Source organism: Lolium rigidum, chromosome 6 (genome assembly GCF_022539505.1).
Source record: "Lolium rigidum isolate FL_2022 chromosome 6, APGP_CSIRO_Lrig_0.1, whole genome shotgun sequence".
In the NCBI taxonomy this organism is placed as follows: domain Eukaryota; kingdom Viridiplantae; phylum Streptophyta; class Magnoliopsida; order Poales; family Poaceae; genus Lolium; species Lolium rigidum.
In genome coordinates, this window is record NC_061513.1 from 294,545,286 (window position 1) to 294,564,813 (window position 19,528).

The 19,528-nt window shown below is 44.4% G+C and overlaps 2 protein-coding genes and 2 non-coding genes across 4 annotated transcripts; 1 reads left to right on the forward strand and 3 right to left on the reverse strand.

Moving 5' to 3' along the window:
- Nucleotides 1-885: 885 nt before the first annotated feature.
- LOC124667183 (transcription factor DIVARICATA-like) lies at nucleotides 886-3,211 on the forward strand. The gene is made up of 3 exons (XM_047204502.1): nucleotides 886-1,064; nucleotides 1,523-2,019; nucleotides 2,450-3,211. The coding sequence occupies exons 2-3, from the start codon at nucleotides 1,550-1,552 to the stop codon at nucleotides 2,889-2,891; spliced, it is 912 nt and encodes a 303-aa protein (XP_047060458.1). The 5' UTR covers nucleotides 886-1,064; nucleotides 1,523-1,549; the 3' UTR covers nucleotides 2,892-3,211.
- A 3,317-nt stretch (nucleotides 3,212-6,528) lies between these two features.
- TRNAD-GUC lies at nucleotides 6,529-6,600 on the reverse strand. Its single transcript has one exon. It is a non-coding gene; the product is annotated as a tRNA-Asp (tRNA).
- A 3,362-nt stretch (nucleotides 6,601-9,962) lies between these two features.
- Nucleotides 9,963-10,034, reverse strand: TRNAD-GUC. The gene has a single exon. It is a non-coding gene; the product is annotated as a tRNA-Asp (tRNA).
- A 1,087-nt stretch (nucleotides 10,035-11,121) lies between these two features.
- On the reverse strand, nucleotides 11,122-19,041 carry LOC124664398 (valine--tRNA ligase, mitochondrial 1-like). The gene is made up of 21 exons (XM_047201929.1): nucleotides 19,033-19,041; nucleotides 18,900-18,953; nucleotides 18,634-18,693; nucleotides 18,373-18,542; nucleotides 18,218-18,290; nucleotides 18,000-18,065; nucleotides 17,811-17,894; nucleotides 17,128-17,205; nucleotides 16,740-16,823; nucleotides 16,551-16,630; nucleotides 16,373-16,430; nucleotides 15,971-16,273; nucleotides 15,567-15,737; nucleotides 14,516-14,706; nucleotides 14,003-14,405; nucleotides 12,770-13,021; nucleotides 12,190-12,690; nucleotides 12,005-12,102; nucleotides 11,795-11,894; nucleotides 11,410-11,555; nucleotides 11,122-11,317 (listed from the first exon to the last, which is right to left on the reverse strand). The coding sequence occupies exons 1-21, from the start codon at nucleotides 19,039-19,041 to the stop codon at nucleotides 11,167-11,169; spliced, it is 3,132 nt and encodes a 1,043-aa protein (XP_047057885.1). The 3' UTR covers nucleotides 11,122-11,166.
- Between the last annotated feature and the right edge of the window lie 487 nt (nucleotides 19,042-19,528).

The following is a 19,528-nucleotide window of genomic DNA, read 5'->3' on the forward strand; positions in this document are numbered from 1 at the left end:
AACGCCTGATAGCAACATCAAACATACTTGCCTGGCCCAAGCTAAGCTACTTGTCAACGGCGACCAATCATGGCCACAACTCCACCACTTTGAAGCTCTAACTAATCATCAAAAACAAATCCACAACTTAAGCACCCAAGTTGATCAAGAAAGATGTCAAGGGGTGATTGTTATCGTCGTTAATTAATTATAGTTGAGCTCATGGCTCACCAAGCTTATCGACAAGCGGTTTATTAAGGCGACGAGTCAATGACAGGTACGCCCATGCATAACACATAGCATGCCTCTTGAGCTTAAGTTGGCATATTCGTTGTTTGTCTTCGTTTGTCTTCGATGATGTTTTGTAGGCGTACAATTTAGTTTAGTTTACAAGTTATTTTTACACAATTTCTATTTTCAGATTTGCCATATGACGCGATGTTCATGGCTCACTAACATGTGCGTCCAAGGAGTGAGAACGACAATTGGCCCATATCTTAATTATAATTGGAAATATGCATCAATTGGTGCATATTGGGCTCATAGCCTTTTTCAGCTTCGGACAGAATCTTTTAGGCAAAAACATACTTCGAGACATGGGAAAAAATGTCCGGATAAAGAAAAGAAGGCAAATAGCCCAGCATTAAGCCGATGACAAATATGCAAAATTGGTGTAGTAGACAATATAAAATGGTGTAAAGTATATATCAGAGAAATACTTTGGGTCAAGTAGCATAGCAGTAGTGGAGGTAAAAGATGAGAGGGAAGCCAAGAACAATTCCAAGTGCGCATATTCATCCATACGTGTGTGTGTGAGCACGCACGCACAAAGTTGCCGTCGCAGTCTATCCGGGTATATATACACCGCCAAAAGTCGGCCACGAGCTCCACCCAATCACCAGCTGACACTCTCCCCCCCCCTCCTTTCTCCCCCAAGAACTCTCCCCCTGGCTGGAGATCCGTCTCTTTTCCAGTGCTCAGAAAGAGGGGCTCGCCTGCTCGGAAATTGACAATCATCCGAGCAATTACCGAGGGAGATCGCCTTCTTTTTCTCCAGCCGACTAGCAGGAGATCGGCCACAGGAGGTGAGTGATTTTGATTTCTTGGAGCTGCTCCTTGATTTCAGTCTTAGTTTCTGCTTATGTGTCTTTGGTCCCTGCTACTGCTGTCTGGGGATGAAATTTCGATTCTTTCCTGGCGAATTCGGCGAATTCGTGACCGGCGAGACGTGAATTTCGTTTTTGGGTGGAGCTGTTCACGGTTCTGGTTGGTGTTTGGGGATGAAATGGTTTTTGTTTGGACGGTTATGAGGTTGGTGCGGTGCTACTGTTCTCGAGTCCAATCAAGCTTGCTACCTCATCTCGCAGAGAGATTCCACTCAACTTTTTCTTCTAACCCAAATCTCTCATCCAATTTCGCGTCTACCTTATCCGATTCGCATCGACTCGAGAGATCATAGTATCAACGAATTCCTGGGCTGTTATCTGAATCCCAACCTTTTGTGAGATGATCTGACCATAAAAGATGTGTGATTTTCTTGCAGCGAGCTGAGCTACCCTGACCCGAGCTGATGATGAGGGACGCGTGGATGGAGGTGATGCCGGCGATGGACCACTACGCGTCCACCCGGGGCGGCAGCGGCGGGTGGTTCATGCCGGCGCGGGCCTGGACGGCGGACGAGAACAAGCAGTTCGAGCAGGCGCTGGCCGGTCTGGACCTGGGCTCCCCGGACTGGGAGAGGGTGGCGCGCGAAACGGGGAAGACGGTCGGCGAGGTCGTCACCCACTTCAAGGACCTCGAGGTCGACGTCCTCCAGATCGAGTCCGGCATGGTGCCCTTCCCAGTCTACGCCGCCGGCGGCGCCGCGGCTGCGGCCGCCGCCTTCACCCTGCAGTGGGACGGCGGCCATGTGGGAGCGGCCGGCGACTTCCGGCACGGGTACCGGTTCGGCGCCGGCTGCGGCGGCGGCAAGCGGCACGGCGGCCGCACGGCGGAGCAGGAGCGGAAGAAGGGCGTGCCGTGGACCGAGGAGGAGCACAAGTGAGTATTGCTAACCATCACAGCTGCTGCAGCTCCACTTGCGAGTTGTGAGAGTGATTGCTCTGCTCATCACCAGCGAGATGAATTTACTTTCTTGAAATTCACAATCATTCGATAGGCTTTGCATCATCAGATGGGTATGGTAGCCTTTAAAAACCTTGGAAATTGGAATGATTCAACCATATGAATAACTACAATTTGAAAGTTAACAGTTATCTTAAATGCTCACTAGAGTTTGAGACAACCATGTACTCCAGCCTATGATTAGATATGGTAGTAGTAGCTTGATGTGTGATTAGATCTAACTACCATTAATCCAGCCTGATCATGATAAATAGCTAGCAAGAATTTCATGATCAACACTATAGCTAGCAAGAATTTCATGATCAACACTAGTCCCTGAAGCAGATCATGCATTCTTTCCTTCCAGATTGTTCCTGCTAGGCCTGAAGAAGTACGGCAAAGGGGATTGGAGGAACATCTCGCGCAACTTCGTGCAAACCAGGACGCCGACGCAGGTTGCCAGCCACGCGCAGAAGTACTTCATCAGGCTCAGCTCGGGGGGCGGCAAGGACAAGAGGAGGTCCAGCATCCACGACATTACCACGGTGCACCTCACCGACGACCGACCCCCCTCGCCGCCATCATCCTTGATCAACCAGTCCAGCGCACCGGCTCCAAGTTCCGCAGCAACAGGGCAGTTCTCTCTGCCGGCTGGTGACACCAAGCAGCAGCAGCAGCACAGCGGACCCTTCAGCTCACCGGGACGGACGCTCGGGGTGCCGAATTACGCCATGGGTTTGCAAGATCAAGGTCTGCAGTGCGGTCCTCTCCATGATCAGCTGGCCGCGAACCGGAGTATGCTCTACTAGGTGCCATCGGCCGATCACCACTTGGCGCCGCCGGCCACGGGTCAGATGTCTAGTGTAATATCGCATTGCTGTAGCTTCTTCTTCACTACCTGTATTATTATTGAAGTAAGTAATTATGGGGAATTTTCGGAACATAGCAGAGAGGTATGCATGCCGGTGATGATGCTTGCCACTAGTCCATAATTGTTGGTGTTGATACTCACAGAGAATGTAAGGAAAAGGATGTCAAGAACTTGATGCTCTATTAGTTTCAGACACTGAGTGCTCAATACTGATCATGTACATTATCAAGTGGACTTGCTCTCAATTTTCAATCTTCATGGATCATGCTTTCTCACAGATACTTATCCAGTCATCAGTTGGTGCTTTCACCATCTCATGTGTACACATATATCGCTTCAGATAGACTGAAATGAGTTTGCAGTGAGTCATTCAGCATTACTTCCCATTCTCATCTGGTCAATTTTTTTTATGGTTGCCCTCTGCATTGCTTATGTGCAATTCAGTCCCATACAGATGGTGTAATAATTTCTCTCTAGCTCACTACTGCCAATGATGCTGGTTCCACCAGACCTTGAAACTGGGAAATGAGTCAGACTTGCACTACATTTGGCATCTCATGCTTTGGCTGCCTGCTTTATTTCCCATCAACTTTTGCAAAATCTTTCATGCCTCCTTTTTGGGCCCTGTTCTTTGCCTCATTGAGGAAGGCATCCACACATAGATATGAAGGGCAGATCCTTGTGGCAACAGTGTGTAGAATAGTAGAACAGAGAGCAGCACTTGGGCATCAACAAAATGTTTTTTGCCAACTTGTGTGGGTGGGTGCTTGTGCTTTTCTGTCCTCACTTTCTGCAAGTTGCAGTGCAGGAACACAAGATCACTCACTAAGCTCTCTGATGATCATCACCATGATGGAGGAGGCACTGCTGGATAGAAGCTTCTGGGTGTGATGGATGTGCATGGTTGCTGCTGCTTCAAGCAGCATTTCTTCCGGCCTGCTGCCTTTCCATGCCACCTGCTGATGGTTCTTTTATTTGCAATATCACATTATACATTTTCTTGCTATATTTTTATGGAGATATCCATCCATTTCATTTTCATCGACAAAAGTGGGAACATGGTTTTCGTCGACGACACAACTTCTCGTGTTATTTTCCTCAACATAAAACATGTGTTCCTATTACTTTTTTTTGTTGCTGTTTAAAACTGGCTTCCGTCTCACGGAACGGAATCATGGACAAAATCGACATGTGTGCCGAACATTTCTTCCTTAGAATTAGAAGTGACTTAACTGGTAAGCTCTTTCGCATTATTTTTTGCACTAGCTAGATCTGATGGTTGGGCTGACAAGAGAAACACCATTATTTTCTATGTAAACTCAAAGATGAGGTCCCAAAAGGAACAAGTTCTCCAAGAATGTTATACCACAGTCCACATTGCCTGGCAGAACAGTTACACCATCTTTCTCTTTGTGAAATCAAAAATGAGACCCATAAAAAGGAACCAGTTCTCCAAGAATAGTAGTTACTCCATATTGACTGGAAGAACGCAGACTGATGAACCTCCTGGCATCCATCCATCCAGGAGAACTCATATAACCAAAACAAGCCGGTGAACTGAGAATGTTGTGTGGCGCACTGCAAGTCTGCACCTACCAGAATCTAAGGAAGATGGCCATGGCAATGTGAGAAACCAGAAGAAAACACTCATCAGGAAAGGAAAGACATATGGCAGATAGCCATGGCAATGTGAGAATCCAGAAGGAAGAACACTCATCAGGACAGGAAAGACATATGGCAGATAGCCATGGCAATGTGAGAATCCAGAAGGAAGAACACTCATCAGGACAGGAAGGACAGATGGCAAAGCATCGAGCAGGACATGAGCCAATAATGTAAGCATTATTGGGCTTAATGGAAACGGTTCAGGTGGGCCTTGCGCCCCCGTAGACCTTTCCAGAAAAATAATGGTAAGCCTTCCAATAATAGATAGATCCTCCCTCTTTTCACAAGCATCTCGCTCACCTGATGAACATTGATGATGAAGATCTCAAGCTAACTAAATATCTCCTGATGTCCATTTTCAGACAAAGCACTAGTGTTGAAAGAAGTGGTCATGGCTTCAAGCGGCATTTCTTGAGGCCTTGTTGCCTTTCCATTCCACCTACTAATGGTTCTTTTCTTCCTCAGATTATAGTTTACTTTTATTCGATTGTATAGAAAATATATTTATTGTTATGGACAAAATCCACCTATTCTATAAACGTGAACAGCCAAAGTGGAAAACAATGGTTCTCATTCATCACACTACACGTGTTCATATAACAAAACCAGCTTATGCCTCACGGAACGGAAGCATGGACAAATCAGTAGGCCGAGCGCTGAACGATGACATTTTTAAAGCTGATCGATGATTTGCAGAATGGGCCTGTAATTATGCTCAAACACTCTTGCGTTTCTTTCTCTCCAGATGGTCCCTGCCGTCAGCATTAAGGTGAAATTTAATCGCTTCTGCTCCTTGCCCTGCACCAACTCTCTGTATTTTGTTTTCCACCAAGTTCCCAGATTCAGGTTCATTGCTGAAGGTAACCGAGAGAAACCAGCCCAGCAGAGGATTGAACTCCAAATGGTCCGGACGACCGCGCAGCTAACGAACAAGTGTTTTGGATCTTCTTCAGCCAAGTTGCAGAAAACGCAACGATCATTGTCCCCCTTTTGGCCAAACGATCTGCAGTCCACATCCTACCCCGGACGAGCAGCCACATTGAAAACATTGTTAGGTGTAATGTAATAATCCGTATTGTGCACATGGCCTTCAATATAATTCCCCCAAAGAAGAGTTGTAAAGAAACATAAAGTACAAGCCCGAGTTGGTGTTTATGCTTTTTATGCAGGTTATACCGCTGGCTACCTATTTGATTCGTATGTGGTCTTACCTACAATCAATGAAGAGGTGCCAGGATTTGGCTACTAGGTGCAACCGGCTGGATATGGTTTCTCGGGATATATACGTTCTCATGTTTTCTCTCCTTTTTAGATGGTTGACACATGTATCGACCATGTGGCCCATGATGTATTTTTTTTTGTAAAACTTCAACTTTTAAATAAAGCAATAAAAGGCCGTATGCATCAGGCTGGGGTTCATGCCTCCTTTTCGGAAACAAAAATGTAATTATCCATGGTTCGGCGCTGATTTCATCCAGTTTGAACCATCATCAAACCAGAGAAGAACAAGAGGCGTTGATTAATCCCTGGCATGATTGGTAGAGCGAGGTGATTTATGCTGCTGACAGACAACTTGGAGGGCCATCTGTGGTCTGTGTGGTTCCTCCATCAGGGAAAGGGGCGCAACAGGGCACTGTAGCCTGATGGAACTTGTCCAGATGGAAGCAAAAGTAATCGGTGTGCGACACGCCATTGCGGGCAGGCGAATGATCGGGGTTTGGGTGCGTGTGTGTGTCTACACAGAACACTGAGGACATGAGAGAAAGAGAAGAAGGAACGATTCTTTCTTTCTTGCAGCAAAGCCATGGAAAGGTATAATCTTTGATGGACACATTCCTTGGAGATTGGAAGTATATCTGTGCCAAGCACTAAAAAAAAGTGAACGCTGTTCAAGCATGGAAAAAAAAAAGCGCCGTTGCCGGGGATCGAACCCGGGTCACCCGCGTGACAGGCGGGAATACTTACCACTATACTACAACGACCTGATTTGTTATAATTGCAAATAGATTGTAGACAAAACATTGTGTGTCAAAACCGCGTGGCATAAGTGGTAATCAAACCGGACAGAATGCATGTCAAAAAAAAGTTGTCAGTAGGAGAGATAAGCTATGGAAGATGTTCGTATATATTGTGTCAGTGCAACGATTTCATGTGTGTCTAACATTTTCAAATGGAGAAACGGATCTTTGTCAAACATTACTGGACTTAAGGCAGGAAGCGAAAACTAAACAATTACGCCATTTCCCGGATCAAAATCGGGTCATCCGGGAAACGAGCATGCCAACTGACTAATATGATGACTTGAAATTCAAATTTAACCAACTATGTATATTCTGTAAATCTATTTTCTGTTTAGCAAACAAAACAGTTCTACAGGTTCCATGCATAGTCACGTAGCCGGACAATTTTCGAGATTCCAACAAGGCATGTGGCCTAGTTTGCTTCCCTATGGGGCGCCTCCAAATGCAGAAAATTTGTTGAAAACTGAACGGTTGACCCCATTTGGCATTAAAAGCGAAATCCATTTCTCATATCTTTAATCTATCTCTAATATGTGTACACCATTGAGTTTTTTTCTCAATGAGGGCTTTAAAGACAAATCCCCCGTAATTCATTTGGACAAAGCTTTTTTTTTTTTGGCATCGATAGCCATCACATTATAATATTTCTAGCCTTTGCAGTGCAGAATGAAGCTTTACTTCTAAAATATCGTCATAATAAGTGTTATAATATAGCATATATATGGATGCATGTGGTTACTTTTGGTGGAAAGATGTTTTCCAAGTTATCTCTAATTTATAGAGGGATTGCAAAATGTGAGATAATTTCTGGAATTTCAATTTTGCTATGGATAGAGAATTATGCCCCTGATGTATACCCAAGATCTTTCTCTTTTGCTAGAGCTGAGAATGTCTTTGCACAACACTTTCTTGACCTCCGTTGAGCTATCTACAAACTTAGATTCGTCTCTCTCCTCAGGCTTTGGATGAGCTGAGGGATCTTCAGTCCCACGTGGTTCACATTTCTCTGAACACTCAGAAGCATGATAAGTCGGCATATGCGTGCGGCTCTGAAAAATTATAATGCCATAACTGTTGGGTGTCAGACTAGTGAACCTTCCGCATCCATCCATCCATCCGCGATGATTAGAGCATCTCCAGTCGCGTCCCCAAACCGTCCCCCAAAGGGATTTGGGGCGCGTCGGACAAAAAAAGCGTTCCAGCCGCGTCCCCCAAAGCCCTTTTTTGTCCGGCGCGCCCCCATTCGGTGTCCGGCGCCCCGAGCCCGTCCCCGTCCCACAGGGGACGCACCGGGGACGCCGGACACGAACAGCGAGGCGGAGAGTGGCGGGGCCGACCCGTCGGCGGCACAATTAATTTAAACCTAACCGTCGCCTACCTCGCGACGGAAGTTGTTGGCGCGCAGCCGACGGTGCGGTTCCGCGAGAGGGCGCGGCGACGCGTCCCGTCGCGCCTAGCTATGCGTGCCGGCGTTAATGAGCGCCACCGCTCCTCCGCCTCCCTCCGGCCTATAAAAAGGGGGCGCCTCTCATCGTCCCTCTCACACACAAACCCTAGCGCCTCTCTCCCAAACCCTAGCCGCCACCATCTCTCAACAAGACTCGACGCTATGTCTGGTAGAGGCGGACCTCGCGGCCGCGGCCGTGATCGTGGTCGTGGTCGTGGCCGCGGCATAGCTGAACGCTCGCCGTCGCCTTCCACGCCGCCGCCTTCATCATCGTCGGAGATGGACGTGGAGCCGGACGTCCTGTTCGAGTTCGTCCACGTCCTCAAGGGCGACCCGCGCGGCATCCGGAGGCTGCCGGACTCCTTCGCCGAGTACGTCGGCGGCGTACGCCCGCGCACGATGCATCGCGGGAGCATTCGTGCGGCTACGCCGGTGGATCGTCAAGGCGATCTACGACGCGCGCGGCAAGATGTACCTCAACATCGGGCTGGGAGAAGTTCGCGCGCCACCACGGCCTCCAAGCCGGCTTCATCCTCGTGTTCTCCTACTTCGGCAACGGGGACATGAAAGTCAAGGTCTTCGACGAGAGGCGCTGCCTCGGGACTACCACGTCGACGGGGACTCCCACGACGACGGCACCGACGAGGAGGACGGCCGAATGAGTGTTGTTTCTTCGCAGCGAATACGTGCACGGAGGTTTACGCACTGTTCGCCTCATCGGTAGAACCAACAAGGGCACCATCCTCCCGCTGGATTTTCCGGTTTAGGTGACTGGGTGTGCCCTCGAGTGTTCTTTCTTAGCGAGCGAACACACGAAACCTTCGATGCACGGCCTAGTTAGGTTTAGTTTCTTTGCAATATTTTATATTTGTGTCCACCATGGTTCAAACTATGTATTAGTTTGTGGAAAACCATGTTCCAAACTGTGTTTTCGTGTAAACCACGTTCCAAATTATGTATTAGTTTGTGGAAATTGAAATAAAAATGCCAGAAAAATTATTTTAAATGTTTGGGGGCGGCGTTTGGGGGACGCGGCTGGGGAGCGACGTCCCCCAAACGCGGCACGAACGAAACACGTCCCCCAAACGCGGCACGAACGAAACACGTCCCCCAAACGCTCGATCCGGCGCGGTTTGGGGGACGGTTTGGGGGACGCGACTGGAGATGCTCTTAGGATGAACAAAAATGTCTGGTGAACTTTCTGTTGCAGCCAAGGTGTTGGGGTGCGCTGCAACTGGGTATTCTGGCAGTGTTCCTGCAGGAACCAGGATCTGAGGAAAATGGACATGCATGGAAATGTGGAGAAACCAGAAGGAAGAAAGCTCATCCGGACAGGACTACAAGTGGCAACCAGGCAAGGCAGGAGACCATAATGGTAGCACTCCCGAAACAGAAAGGTCTCCCCTCGTTTCTGAAACACCTCATGCACCTTGATGAACAGCCATGATCAGTCCGTGGCCATGATTATGATGTCTAACTACCTGAATTGATAGTAGCATCGAAAGAAGCGACGAGGGGTACTGTAGCCTGATGGAGGGCCTTCAAAGAAGCTGGATCTGCTACAGGTCGCCCTGGAATGCAACGGGTACTGGCATCTAAAACGGGGCAGGCAGCTTGGAGGGGCAATTGGGAGGTGTTCCTCATGCAGATCGCATCGGGCAAGATGGACACTGTAGCCTGATGGAACTGGTCCGGATGAAAGATTGAAAGCTGCAGCTACCGTTTGTCAATTGTCATTGTCATCGTCGCCGTGCTGCAAAATTATCGCTGTGGCGACATGCCCATGTGCGAGCAGGTGAAGGATGGGGAGAATTCAAATTTGCAAACCATGTTTAAAAGGTTATGGCTTTGTTTGTTCAGCAGCAAAAAAAAAGGGCGCCGTTGCCGGGGATCGAACCCGGGTCACCCGCGTGACAGGCGGGAATACTTACCACTATACTACAACGACTCAAGTTGTTTAAATTTTATATATTTAAAATATATAATTTGACTTCGTATCTGGCTGTGAGGAATATCTCACTAACAAGGGATATAGGCAATCATCAGGTGGAAACATCAAGAATTGTGATTCCCTGTTTCGACCTTGAGAAGTTTCCTTTTCCTATTTGCCATTTGGTCTAATTTTGTTCTTAATAGATAGGATTGTTGTGAGTCGACTCGTTGCACTAGAGACACAAGTGGGTCATCTTTCGGTACCCTCTATCCTTTTTTTTTAATGAACTAGATTTTCCAAATTGATAATATCATTGAAAAAGTTATTTCATTTTCCTCTATCTAAATAAGGTAGAGTGTACCCTACAGATGGCACACTTGCATCTTGCTGATGTGCTGCCGAAATGGCAGAGGAGAGGACTATGCCCCGATGGCCAAAGCACACAACAGCTAGGCTTGGGAAGTCATGACCACATGAGCGCCACCTTGCGCCGTCAATTACAATTATTACACTATTAATATGCAATATTTGTCATACAAAATTGTTTAACATACTCCCTCAGGTATTGTTCAACATACTCCCTCAGGGATAGTTTAACTCGCACTTGCATCTTATGATGTGCTGCCGAAATGGATGGAGTATGCCCCGATGGCCAATGCACACAACATCTAGGCTTTGGGAGTCATGAACACATGAGTGCCACCCGCACCACCCATTACAATTATTACACTATTAATACGAAATATTTGAGATACACAATTGTTTAACATACTCCCTCAGGTATAGTTTACAGTGCATGCAGTTAGTTTATAAAACTTCGCCCATTAGTTTGATCACCAAAATATAAATTATATATATCCCAAAAATTATGACATTGGAAACTTCTTTTGAATATGAATCCAGCAGTATATATGGCATATATCTTATAAAATTGGTGATCACAAAGTGTCATTGAAGAAGTGTGGTTTCAAACCCGTACGGCAATTGTTACAGACTAGAGTTTCATTGTTCCATTTAAACTTCTATAAATGCGAGCACAGCTCCACCATCCACAAATTTGCGTGGAAGCAAACTCAAACCAAAAAAAAAAAAAAAGGTCAGTTCAAAATTAATAGAAACAGACAGCCGACTTCAAACATTGCCAGTTTCACAAATCTAGTTTCTTCTCAGCTTCACCGATGACCTGCAGTTGCTCGAGGAAAGCAGTGAGTTTTCTCATGTCCTCCTCTTGGACATTCGGTGGAGCCTTCTCTCTGTAACCAGATGCGTCCATCTTCTGGGAAAGGGCATGCTGCAGCCTGCATGCATGGATAAGAAACAAAGTTATTACCACCTTAGCGCTGAATATTTATTGTCGAAAACGGTCAGGCATAAGGTATGAAGGCTTTACTTTTGAATTTCATCTCTCTTTTTCCTTAGTTTTTCAAGCTCCACTTCTGCATTTAGAGCCCCTTGAAGCTGAAGGTATACAGTCAGATCCTTGTTCACAACAGCAGTTGAACAGTCCGGTGGAGTTTCATCACTCTCTGTCAGAATCTGAAAATTTTCCAACTGATATCAGTACTTTTCGTCCAACACATGAAAAGGCTGAAGTCAACTAGGTGAACTGATTATCTGGCAATAATCAAGTTATTTGAGATAATAGTTCAGCATAAATTTAAATCCATAAAGGAGAAACTGGTTGCAGATTGTAACTTTGTAAGAAAAGAATTCCCAGACATTTCACTAATAAAACAGAAACAACACGACTAAATTAGGAAATGTAAGGTAAAAACCTTGAGCGATGATACAGAAGAAAGAGACACGGCTAGAGATTGATAGCATTGAACAGTGGCAGCAATATCTTGTCCTCGACAAAGTGCAAAAGCAGGTCGCCTGCTCATGAGAAAATAAGAAATAAGACAATGTTTTTTGCAAGCACTGGCATATATCATGCATAGTATAGAATAAATATAAATCCCAGTTAGATGACCATATATACACACCTTTCATTTGTATCTGTTGGTGGCTTCAGAGATCTAAGTTTGTTCACAGTATCCAAGACAACATCAATTTCGCTTTCAAGTTTATCATCTGCCCATTCCTGTCAGAAACAACAATAGTTTTCCACTGGTAAATAGGTATTCGAATGTGACGTCGTATGTATTTACAGTAAGGCATGAAAATTTACCGTAACTACAGATGGATATTCTGTTATCATAATGGAATTTTTTCTGCAAGATTCTTTGGGCTGAGGAAGACGCTGCCAGAGTTCTTCTGTTACATAAGGCATGAATGGGTGGAGCAGGCGCAAACCAGTGTCGAGGCAAACCCATAGGGCATCTCTACAAGCAGCTCTTGCTGAATCGAACTCTTGAGAGTCATTGAAGAAGTACGGTTTCACAGCTTCTATAAATACATCACATAGCTGGTACTGCCACCATGAGTATATAGCAGACGTTGCATCAGCAAACTTGTATGCTTCTAATGAGGTTACAGTCTTGCCAATAGCCTTATTAAGTACTGAGAGTATCCATTTGCAGATTGGAGGCATTGGAGACACAACAATAGTAGCCGGTGGAGTGTAATGATCACCAAGCTTGCCCATTGCAAATCGAATGGCATTCCACAATTTATTGCACCATTGCCGATATCCAACAACCCTCTTGATATCCAGATTTATCTTATCAGACTGCAAAACAAAAGAGATTCTATAAAAAGATGAACCAGAAGCTTAACACAACAGAAACTCAAATGGGTGTGACTATAACCTGGGAAGTGTAAGAAATCAGTGCGAAACGTAGCGCATCAGTGCCACATTCAGCAATGCCATCAGGAAAATCTTTCTTCTTCCCTTCTCTTGCAATGATTAGTTCATTTGGATCCAGGTTGCCTTCTTCCAAACGTTTGAGGAGCTCTTCAAGTGTCGCACCGTTTATCACCTCGAGGGGGTCAACGACGTTGCCAAGTGACTTGGACATTTTGCGGCCATGTGCATCACGGATCATAGGATGCAAATATACCTGCGAAAGAGGGTGCAATCATGACCAAGGACGCAAGCCAACTAAAGCATATATTCAACTATAAGTTCCCATGTATTCTAGGGTACTTCAAAACTGAACTGAAGCTCACTTAGGCTGGTCAATAAGTAGTTTCGGAAATAAAAGGTAAAGTTGACAAGTTTATGCATTTAATACAACATGATAGTCTCAATCAAGCATACGGTACCCTCCGCCAAAGGAAGATGATGACAAACTGCGAGTAACTTAGTTGAAAATTAACTAGCTACACAGAGTTCATTCAGGAAGTTTCTTGGTCGATTCAACAAGTACCTGGGGACCTTATAGTGCACTATATTGTTACGCAATTACATTCATGAAGGTAACCTTGTTTATCACATCCACATACTCATATTGCCAAGAACATAAGTAGATCGCCATATGTTCAACTTTTTATAAGCTACAGAGTTCATTCAGAATTAAACTAGAATAACCAGTAGAGACAAATGGTAGAGCAGCAAATAATGCAAAATGGGGTGGTTCATTAATCCATTCGAGTATTCAACAACATATCTAGAAAATATATATTACTCCCTCCGATTCAAATTAATTGACTCAACTTTGTCTAAATACGATGCGTTTGTTGACTAGATACGACAAAGTTGAGTCAACTAATATGAATTGGAGGGAATACATAAATTTGTCAGAAAATGATGCCTATGAAGTAACTTCATTTTTACAAAAATAATTGTTGATAGCATCCAGGTGTTCAAACTGCAAATATTAAATGTAGGTTGCTTTAATTTTGGACATTTGAGATTTTAACATAGTTGTACAGTTACACTAAAGCACAGTTTCAGCATGTTGAGGCCTCAAGGGGACATATAAGGCGGAGATAGCTATCGGCTAAGGAGTATGCGGCATGAATCAGATACGTATATTAGATCACAACAATTGTGTAATACAGTACAGTTTAATCGGCAGAAATAGCATTTGTGAGATTACCTTCTGAAATGGCACATCGCCACCAAGTTGCATGCCCATCATAACCATCCGTGCCACCCAGAAGAAGAGAATATCAAGTCCAGTTTCAAGTACTGAACCAGGGTAGAAAGCACGAAGATCAGCAGTATCATCTGGCCAACCAAGGACTGTCAATGGGAAAAGACCAGATGAAAACCACGTATCCAGAACATCAGGGTCTTGATTTAACTGGAATTTCTTTCCTGGATACTTTTTCTGTGCCTCAAGGATCGCATCACACTCATTTCGTGCGACTATCCAACGGTCGTTGTCAGATCCCAGATCATTCAACTGATCATCCTCTAGTGTCACATACCACGCAGGTACACGATGTCCCCACCAGAGTTGCCTTGAAACACACCAATCACGTATATTTTCAAGCCATCTGCAAGGATAATGGTGGACAGATCATGTTTCTTCACATTTTATTACTTCGTCAGGAAATCTGCAAGAGGCGGCACATTCCTGAACTAGGCAAAAGAAGACAAAATATACCTGTACCAGTCTTGTTCATATTGTTGCGGAATTATCTCAATTTTTCCGGACCTTACAGCATCAAGACCTGACTTTGCCATCGTATGGCAATTGACAAACCATTGGGGTTTTAGCATAGGTTCCACTATATCATTACTTCTTGAACAATGGCCCAAACTCATTTCATTCTTCTTCGTTTCCTTGTACAAACCCTTAATTAGCAGAACAAAACATTGTCATTCCAGAACTCAGAACTACTCAGGTAAATCCAAATTGAAATGAAATAAAATAAAATTAGGAAAGGCAAGAAAGACAAAGAACAGTCTAAAGTAATAAAATATCAAAGATAATAGTTGATCACTGGTTTCCACAGGTATGCAAATTATATTTCTACAAATGATAGCAATTATTATGGATATGCAATCAAAATGGCATAACTGAACAAGTCTTCAAGCAACATATACATGAAGTACCAAAAGACATACTTCTCAGAAAAAGGAATGCTGTACAATCTCCAGTAATGCTGTTATGGACTAAATTAACCAAAACAGTTAAGGAAAATCATGTTAAAAGTAGATATATTTATTCAAGAATAAATATAGCTTACATGAGCTGTTCTTTGTACCAAGTGTTAGCAAAATAGAATTGTGAATATTACGCTACAAAGTTCATGATATTTAAATGTAGCGTCATTGGCATTCCGATGGAGTTGTACGACATATTGACATCACATAAAAAAAATTATACTAAACCAGCAGTCCAGCACAATGATCCAACAACCATTCTTTAAATACTACTACCTCCATTCTAAATTATAAGACATTTTGGTACACATGGGCTAGACTGTATGATTAGGGCCGGACTGAGGATGTGACGATGGAAACAGCAAATGCGGACTCCGTCAGATGATTAGAATCAAACGGCTGAGAATAAGTGATGATGTGGATAGGCTGCCTGTGCTACCATAAAATTACTCTTAGTGGGGGTTTACTTTATAAGAAGATATAGATTTGGAACAGAGGTTATAGATCATAAACTTTATGAAACGCTAACTAAATGAAACCGGTAATACCTTTTCCTTCAGTGCATCAATAACAGCAACCCGAGCACCAAATCTTGGCATTCCTTCAAATTGTACACCTCCATTGCTGTTTATGTTTCCATCATCTGTGAAGATATTGATGAACTCCAGGTTGTGTCGTTTTCCAACCTCAAAGTCATTTGGATCATGGGCAGGTGTAATCTGCAAACAATGCACGCAAGAATAAAAGCTAAGAGGGCAACATATGCACAAGTCCAACTAGGAAAAAAGATATACTCCCTCCTACCCAAAATAACTTGCTCAGTTTTTTCTAGATAAGGATGTATCTATAACTAAAATGTGTCTATATACTTCCGTATCTAGACAAAGTTGAGCAAGTTATTTTGAGACGGAGGGAGTGGATAATTAAGTCAGTCCTTGGCATTATAACCTACCTTGACAGCCCCAGTACCGAAAGTGGGATCCACTAACACAGCATCGCAGATTATTTTGAGTTTTCGGCCATTGAAGGGGTGAATTGCATGCTTTCCATGCAGATGCTTATACCTTTTATCCTCAGGATGAACAGCAATTGCGGTATCACCAAGCATTGTTTCAATTCTTGTTGTTGCAACAATAATCTCACCGAGTCCTTCTTCAAGAGGATAGGCAAAAGATATCAACACACCAAACTGTACAGGAGTGGCATAACCAGGGACTTTCAGCATAGTTTCGTCTTTAAGCTCTAAATGATCAACCTGAGAAAACAGCATTTTTAAATTAAGAGGTCAATCTTAGTCGAGTGTGTGATATCAATCTGATATTTTATAGATAAAAATACAATAAGCTTCAACAACCTCTATGTCAGATATTGCTGTCCGTAGTGTGCAATCCCAATTCACAAGGCGATAGTCTCTGCAAATGACCAAATCATATATAAGAGGTTAAAAAACCATGGTTGGCTATTGAATGACATGGAGATGATAGTAAAAGCATTAACACTGACAGCAACAGAAAGGAGAGGAAAAAACTAACCTATAAATTAGGCCATCTTTGTGCAATCTGACAAAAGCCTCAGTTACAGCTTTTGATCTTTGCTCATCCATTGTGAAACACTGATGCGCGGGTTAAGGATCAAGTTGTAATTTCAGAGTAACAAACAAAAGAGTATATACGATGTGCTTCTCATGAACATTTGCTTAAGTACAAAACATAGGACTATACCTCACGGGACCAATCGAGCGAGGCCCCAAGCCTACGTAATTGACCCAATATGGTACCGCCATACTGATCTTTCCATTTCAGAACCTGTTCAGAAGATGGTAACAGCAAATTAAATAAACAAGAAAGAATACATCCACTTGGGATCAAATTAAGATCACTATGATTCTCACATCATCATGGGTGAAGCGGTACTTCACTATCGATTTTCATTTTTTTCCGGTAAAGAATATCGATTTTCATAACTACATCGGATGTTGCACCCATTGCCATTATTAGTATTTCATAATACAAAGGTGATAGTTAAACACTTCAATGATTTACGAATGAAAGCACAAACGAGACAGGAAAACAACAAAAATAACCATATCTTAAGGGAAAAAGTGCTTACTTCAGATATGAATTTGTCACGACCTAAGTCATGCCTTGTCAGCTCCTTTTCACGCATTAGCTTCTTTTCTACTACAACCTGGCTTAAGGGAACAGATTGTTAAATCAAATTCATTACTTCAAACACATGTGAAGTGTAAAGAAAACAAAACTCAGAGATACAGAGTCTACAGTGCTAGCTTAGTTCAGAGAAGATAATGCAAGTTGGAGTCAATACAAAATAATTACATTTGTTCAACGTCATAAACGATTTAATTTCTTTTGCTAAAATTAAAAAGTCTGATAAAGAGAGGGTAAATTATTCTGCCAAGATCTTTACAGAAACTAAAATATCCATGTGTCCGTTTCTTCTATTTTGATGCATACAAAATTGGTCTACCACTAAAGTAAGGCAGTAACACGGGATGAAACATCTAGTAGGTGTTAAAGGTGTTGCAAATATTAGGATGCTTAGGGGGGTCAATCATTAGGGTGAAATTATTTGCTCAGATTGCAAACATAACATACACTAACAGGACCTAAATCCACTGTTGAAAGCTTTCTTTCAGTGGTGGCACATCAACAACTAACACTGCCAGCATGGTGTGTGGGCGTATGTTTCATAAGTTGAATGACAGCAAGTGCCACCAAAGAAGTTATAAGGAACTCAAAAGGATGAAATTCAGCTGATAGTGAACGAAGGACCTGTGTAGCAATGCCAGCATGGTCCACTCCTGGGACCCACAGAGCATTATAGCCTGACATTCTCCGCCAGCGTATCATAGCATCCTACATTATTAAGAAGAGCAAGGAGATTAAAATCATTGTGTCCTGAATAGGCAGCGTTAAGATGGCATATATGTATCTCATCTCTGAAAGCATGACTATGAATACCTCTATAGCCACTGTAAGTGCATGGCCTATGTGAAGCGCTCCAGTCACATTCGGAGGTGGTAGAACCTGAAATTGAAATAACTTAGAACTTCTGCTGGCGAGAATCCAAAATTTCTGTTAATTTTTTTTGTTAGAGAGACGCTAGTGACTCCGTAAGACACAGTTTGCTAGCTCAGGTTAGCATCCTGCGTGAACATTATGAGATGCTAGGGACTTACTATAACAAAGGGTGGTTTTGAGCTTGCCGGGTCTGCCCCGAAATATCCTGCTGATTCCCACCAGGCATACCACCTACATCATGAAAAAAGAAGGTACAGAGTCCAGCCAAGATGCTACGAATCCAAAGTTGGAGAGGAGCGAACCAGCAGCTTACGATTTTTCAACTGCACTCGGGCTATATTGCTTGGCCATTTGAGGCGCGAGCGACTTCTTCTCCCCGCTCGGGGTCTCAGGGTCAACGAAATCCTCGGGATTCTCATCCTCTGCAGCCTTCTTCTTCTGCTTCTTCTCGCTCTTCTTAGGTCCATCCGAAGCAGCCTGAGCCTGCAGAGAGAAGCACCAAAATCATCAGCATTAAACCATCTCAACTAAGCGGGGAAGTACCGAATTGGTTTGGTGGCGAAGTGGCAACAACCTGGAGCCTCGCCGCCTCCTTCTGCTTCGCCTTCAGCTTCTTCTCCTCCTTCTCTCTTGCCTGCAGGTACCCCATGAGCGATCGTACACAGCAAATAATTTCATCCTAGGATTCAACTAGCTCCTAGCAACGGCCAAAACCACCACAGATGGGGATAGCTACGGTTTGGAATAGCCGATTCGGAGGATTTGACTAGCAGTTAACAATGCACGGCACCGGCAGGGGGATGGACGAGATTCGCAGAAGCAGTCCACACGCAGGCATACCTTCTGCTCTTTCTTCTGCTTCCGCTCCCGCTCCAGCTCCTTGTCGTCCAGCTGCTGCTCGCATCAGCAGCACGAGTCAGAGAGAGAAATCGGATGATCACGGGGGTCTGTCGACTCGGGAGCGTGGCTTTACCTTCTCCATGGCGAGGGGTCGGGGCGGACTGCGCGGTGGGCGGCGAACTGGCGGTTGCCGGCGTGGGGGGTGCGGCGGCGGCGGCGCTGTGCCTTGCGCTTGCGGGCTTGCGCACGGCTGCCGGCGCCCTGGGCCGGGTCGGGTGGGGTGGAGCCGACGCGCGGTGGTTTGGCGGCGGCGCTTGTGCCGGCCGGCGCCTTGGGTTGGAGATGTGGCGGCGGTAGCGAACTATGGCCGGTTAGGGTTCTGCCTGATTATGGTACAGTATGTTTGAATTACCACCAAATTTTTGTGTTAGATTTTTTTAGATATAGTTGCGACATCAGTTTATTTTTTACTAGCAAAAGTGCCCGATAATTTGTTAAATTGTTATCGTTGCAGCATAAATGACATGCAAAAAATAAGATATCTTAAGAATTATGTGTAATTTTACATCCTCAACACTGCCCATAGGATATGATCGCCGGATGAATGCGGCCGTACGCATTTATATCTC

Coding starts and splice junctions, on each gene's coding strand:
- LOC124667183 (XM_047204502.1), top strand. CDS start 1,550: ATGATGAGGGACGCGTGGATGGAGGTGATGCCGGCGATGGACCACTAC. Junction 2,020..2,449: donor TGGACCGAGGAGGAGCACAA/GTGAGTATTGCT, acceptor CTTTCCTTCCAG/ATTGTTCCTGCTAGGCCTGA.
- LOC124664398 (XM_047201929.1), bottom strand. Junction 14,406..14,515: donor TATGAACAAGACTGGTACAG/GTATATTTTGTC, acceptor TTATCCTTGCAG/ATGGCTTGAAAATATACGTG. Junction 12,103..12,189: donor AATATCCATCTGTAGTTACG/GTAAATTTTCAT, acceptor TGTTTCTGACAG/GAATGGGCAGATGATAAACT.